Source organism: Drosophila subobscura, chromosome A (assembly GCF_008121235.1).
Source record: "Drosophila subobscura isolate 14011-0131.10 chromosome A, UCBerk_Dsub_1.0, whole genome shotgun sequence".
In the NCBI taxonomy this organism is placed as follows: Eukaryota; Metazoa; Arthropoda; class Insecta; order Diptera; family Drosophilidae; genus Drosophila; species Drosophila subobscura.
The window spans coordinates 1,201,715-1,207,323 of record NC_048530.1 but is presented as its reverse complement, the minus strand read 5'-3'; the positions used below and the strand labels follow the sequence as shown (position 1 = coordinate 1,207,323).

The window sequence follows — 5,609 nt, the reverse complement described above, 5'->3', positions numbered from 1 at the left end:
TTCGAAAGTAGGATGATAGCAGTCTTCAGGAATAGTGAGCGGGAGTGCTCGTGTTAAACACGCTAAGGTCGGATCCGGGACAAAGCACAGATCAAGCAATCGACCCAAGGAGTTTTCTAATAAGCCATCAATAAAATCATGTCGTGACATGGGCACAAGGTTATTTGACTCGTTAACCGAAGACCAAACAGTACCTGGCAGGTTGAAATCCCCAAGAACTATTAAATGGTCTTTGTCAGATAGCGAGGAAGACACAGTTTTTAAGGCGGACAAGTGCTGCTCGTATATTAATACATCCGAAGTCGGTGGAATATACGAGCAAGTGACATAAATAGACTGGCCGGGAAGAATCAGTCTAACACAGAGGAATTCCAAGTCTTGTGAAACCTGGACTATGAAAAGTTCCGACGTGAAGTAAGAGTTTACTGCAATCAGAACGCCTCCTCCAGGCCGAGACGAACGATCATTCCTATAAATTGTGTACCTATCTGCCAAAACTTCGGGACTAAGAATGTCCGGCTTTAACCAGGTTTCGGTAAACACAATAACATGGGATGAAAATGTGAAACTATCCATAAAAAGAGTGCTCAGCTTACTACGTAAGCCGCGAGCGTTTTGATAGGCTACAACGAGGGAAATTAGTTTTTTGACTGCGAGGAATTGCAGTGGGAAGAGGTGGGCAGAGCAGTGGAGGAATGAGCAGAGGAGGAAAGAGTAGAGGAGGAAGGAGCACTGGCCTCACTACTAGGAAGAGTTATGGGGGGCCTATTTTTCTTTTTAGCCTTAAACTCTTTAACAACCAGGTGCTCTGGCCAAAATTTGGAAGAGCAAATGGTCTCGAAATGAGTTGGAGACACGCTAATCTTGAAAGAGGATATCTCCCTGGCATAAGAGAAATTAAACTTCTCCACCTTTAAGCCATCGGTTTTATTTTGCTTTGTATAAAAAGCAGTTACATCATTAGATGTGAGGTCAGGGCAAGCCGAGAGACAAAAAAACTTGCCGCTTTGGTGGGACTCCCACCAGAGGTTTTGGCACCACAGGTCTGATACCTGTGACGGCAATATCCGGTGGTCCGGGACGTTTATTAACTGGTGGGATCGAAATAGATGGGATGGGCTTTGGAACGGACTCGACAGACACGGACGCTACAGTGCTAACTGGCTGCATGTTCTCCGAGATGATCGATTCGGTAGCCGAAACTTGATCACCAGCAGCTGTCGTTGCCATTGGAGTGGCAAACGAAATTAGCTGCTGCACTATCGGAGTGGACGGAGACAGTTGATCAGCAGCGAGCGATCGAGGGACTGGCACTTGCAGATCACGAGGAGTGACTTTTTTGCGCCTAGGAGACTCATTCAGCAGTTTAAAACCGCTGAATTGAGACTCCATGGCTAGAAGCCGATCGTACTGCTTCTCAAAGCCCACGGTCAGCTCCTTAAAGCCCTTTCGCGTCTGCTTCATAAATGTGACCATGTCATTCTCGACAGACCGACATGCCTCGCAACTGTAATGCAGACCATTACGCTTAGAAATTGCGTCACCCACGATGCCTGAAAACCCAATACATTTTGCGTGCACTACATTATCGCAGAGCCAGCATGGGATGTTCGGCTGGTCGTGGGTGATCTGCTTCTTGTAGGCCTTAGCGGAACACACAACCACGTATTCCATTATTTCTATTATTTATATTAAATATAGAAATAAACGAGAAGGGACGTGTGAGACGCTTCTTACGCGTCACAACTTTTATACCCGGCACTCAGTACTACATCTGCACTTTAGCGGTTATTTGTCAAATTTTACATTTTTTCTTCATCTGTCATCTACATCAACAACACTACTCAAGCCAACACGCTCCTTTAGCTCGCCACCCTCCCCTAAAGACACACACTGCAGAGTCGCGGCAGGGGCAGTGGCAGAGGCAGAGGCAGCGGCAGAGGCAGCGGCAGAGGCAGTGACGTGTCAGGGGCCAGGCCATAAACAGCGCGAAGCAGAGTGTAAATGCTGCGGGACGGGGTGGGTTTGGCCACTGAAAATTAATTTCTCCATTGTGGCTATAATAATGATCCAATCGGATCCCAATTTGGTGATCTGATAGATATGGTCATTCCCTACGGAATGGCGTTTTTAGTTTTCTGTTATCTTTAAAATTGGGGATTTGGGAGGTTTTCGCCCTTTTGCGGGGGCGGAAGGGGGCGGGGCTCATTTTTGAAATACACTGGTTTCAGTGTGAGCATACAGCAGTCTGGTGCCAAAATTTGGTGGCTCTAGCTCTTATAGTCTCTGAGAACTAGCCGACAAACAAGACGGACAGACGGACAGACGGACGGACGGACAGACGGACAGACGGACAGACAGACATGGCTCAATCGACTCGGCTATTGATGCTGATCAAGAATATATATACTTTATGGGGTCGGAAACGTTTCCTTCTGTGCGTTACATACAACCGTTATCCGCACAAATACAATATACCCTATTTACTCTTCGAGTACCGGGTATAAAAAACGAAATAAATAAATGAAATAAATAAAAATTATTTTCTCAAAAAAAAACAAATAGCAGTGAAACCAGTGTGCCGACAAATGCAAATAAGCAGTGCTTAAAACGGGATCGAAAACAGATGAGCGCAGAGAGTAGAGAAAGAAGAAACGCAGCGACAGCTAGCGCGCGCTACTGCACAGAAAGTATTGAGAGCGAGAGAGGGAGAACAGTTATTCGAGCTAGAGAGTGGAAGGCAGAAGCGCAACTACAAGAGAGAGCGGCTAATAGTGAGGGCGTACTTACAAAAAAGAAAAAGCACAAACACACAACCAACCGACGCACAAATTAACACGATTAAATTACAATTCTAAACAAATAAAAGGCATGCAATCGCGCATTAGAATATGTAAGAAAAGTGGCAAGTTATTAGGCAATTATTAGAAGAGTTATTTTGAAAAAAAACCCGTTGTTTATCCAAAATAGAAAGGAAAATACGGAGCGCAAAAAAAAAACACGTCTGGTCACTACGAAAGAGAACGAACTTACTTGAACTATCTATCAGATCACCGAATCCATATCAGACTCGATCATTATTATAGCCATAATGAAGAAATTAATTTGCACATTCACCCTCTGCTTCGCGCAGTGTGCGGCTTCAGGGGAGGGGGGCGAGCTAAAAGAGCGAGCTAAAAGAGTTTTGTAGATGTAGATGACAGATGCAGAAAAATTTTAAAATGTCAAATGTAAAATTCGAAAAAAAAACAATAAGGTACAGGTACACTGACTGAGTACCGGGTTGTGACGCGTAAGAAGCGTCTCACACGTCCCTTCTCTTTTTAGTTTCAGTTAACCATACATATATACATTTGATTTCCAGCCGTGTTTGTTTCCCGCGAAATGGGGATGCCAGCTCGGGCAAATATGTTAATTATATATGTTAGCATATATGTTAGTATTCATACCCGGGACTCGAAGAGTAAATAGGGTATATTGTATTTGTGGTGAATAACGGTTGTATGTAACGCACAGAAGGAAACGTTTCCGACCCCATAACGTATATACATACATTTATTCTTGATCAGCATCAATGGCCGAGCGATTGAGCCATGTCTGTCTGTCCGTCCGTCTGTCCGTCTGTTCTTCCTGATGAACTCCTAGTACTCAGAGACCATAAAAGCTAGAGCCACCAAATTTTGCATCCAGACTTCTGTATGCTCACACTGTTACAAGTGTATTTCAAAAATGAGCCCCGCCCCTTCCGCCCTTGAAGATAAAAGAAAACTAAAAACGCGATTCCGTACGGAAGGACCACATCGATTATTATTATAGCCAGAATGAAGAAATTAATTTGCAGTGGCTAAACCCTCCCCGTCCCGCCGCTTTTATTTGTGTTTTGCCCTTTCTCTCATCCACACTCTGCTTCGCGCAGTGTGTTGCTAGAGGGGATGGGGTGAAAAGTGTTGCAGATGTAGATGACAGATGAAGAAAATATTTAAAATTTGATAAAAACCGCTTAGGTACAGATGTAATACTGAGTACCTGGTATAAAAGTTGTGACGCTTAAGAAGCGTCTCACACTTCCCTTCTCGTTTTTTTATTGTTTCGTTTTTTATTTTGCAAGTTGCGCAAAAACACCAAGACCGACTGATTTTGTGGCCAAGCGATAAGAAGATCATCGTAAAGAGAGCTTCTGAACCGCAAGGGCGTAATGAGCAAGTAGTGGAAAGAGAACAAGTCATGGGTCCAACACAAGACATTGGGTTCTTGATCTCGATTAAAGCATTGGATTCATGATACATGATGTACACAAAAATCAACAACACCCTCAAATACCAATAGCTGAATTTATTTTAGGGAAAGCGCGTAAATGTGGGAGAAGCGTGATTTTACTCATAGTCATACTCACACTCAGCTCAAACACAACTGTTCGTGGTGTTTAATTTAAAAACGAATATATGTACATACATACATACATATGTATTTGCGCGGAACTCAGTTGCGCGCTAAACTTTTCAATCGTCGGGCCACACCAGTTTCACCAGGCTGTTCGAGAGAAATGGAATCGTCGGCGCTTACATCTGTAGGCCTCCTAATACTGCACGCCATTCTCCCTGTAGGGGAGGCGGCTCTACCGTATCGCTGTAAGCAGAGAATACGAAAACACATGCACACATTTATACATACATATGTACATACATACATACATACATAAAAAACACGCCTTATTTACCGAACTCGTACAAACATTTGCTTCCTCAGCATCTTCATCGTATCACTACAGTCAGCACTTTTGCATGGACACACAGACTGGGCGCCAGCTGTATGTTGGTGAGGTTTTCACACGCCTGGGCCTTTGCATTAGGGTTCAGTGCCTGGGCACTCTGCAGCTCTGGGAGGACAGGTGAGGTTTTAATGTTTTGCTATGGACTCTAAAATAGCTCAACACTTTTCCTGGTTCAGTTGCTTGGTGCCGAGCTCCATCAAGGGTGACTGCAAGCCCGTTCCGCCTACAGAGACTAATTTTGAATACCCCAGGTGCTGTCCGCTGTACGAATGCAAAACATACGAGTCGAACGCGGAAGGAACATTGAAGCAAACCAACACTTATGACCACAATGGTTCGCTGCGCATGTCGCACCTTACCGAAGTGATAGTCATAAACAAAAATTCGCGGTTAGATCAGGAGGACACTCCTATAGTGCCAATACGCAGAAACCATGTGTAAGCTATGCAACCTACATAGCTTTTTTGCGTTTAGTTCTAATTGATATTGTGATTGTGTGGGATTTAACCTTAGTTAGGTGTAGTATCAGCTATTGCGTTGTATGTGTATGGAAGGAAACAATAAAAAGAAGGAAATGTGGACATATGTATGTACATATGTACAGTGGCTCCATCGCATAATCGGACAAAAGTTTCCCCTGTACGAATGTGCTCAAAAAGTATAAAGAAATGCGTTAAACCAACCGTTTTTTCACTTTTTGTACAATTTTATAGTATTACCTATCCAAATCATAAATAAAAACTAAAACTTTTTAGTGAGAACAGTTAGTTTTAATCGAAAAACCAAAAAAGTCATGTTTTGAGACTCAACGCATAATCGGACAGGGCAAACATGACAA

General features: G+C 43.5%; 1 protein-coding gene across 2 annotated transcripts; it reads left to right on the top strand.

Moving 5' to 3' along the window:
- The first annotated feature begins 4,455 nt into the window (after positions 1-4,455).
- On the top strand, positions 4,456-5,395 carry LOC117898572. 2 transcript variants are annotated; one of them, XM_034808076.1, is made up of 3 exons: positions 4,456-4,628; positions 4,750-4,888; positions 4,948-5,395. In XM_034808076.1, the coding sequence occupies exons 1-3, from the start codon at positions 4,463-4,465 to the stop codon at positions 5,210-5,212; spliced, it is 570 nt and encodes a 189-aa protein (XP_034663967.1). In that variant the 5' UTR covers positions 4,456-4,462; the 3' UTR covers positions 5,213-5,395. The 2 variants fall into 2 exon arrangements, with proteins under 2 accessions (XP_034663967.1, XP_034663956.1); XM_034808065.1 differs by having other exon boundaries at positions 4,458-4,628; positions 4,747-4,888; positions 4,948-5,391.
- Positions 5,396-5,609: the final 214 nt, after the last annotated feature.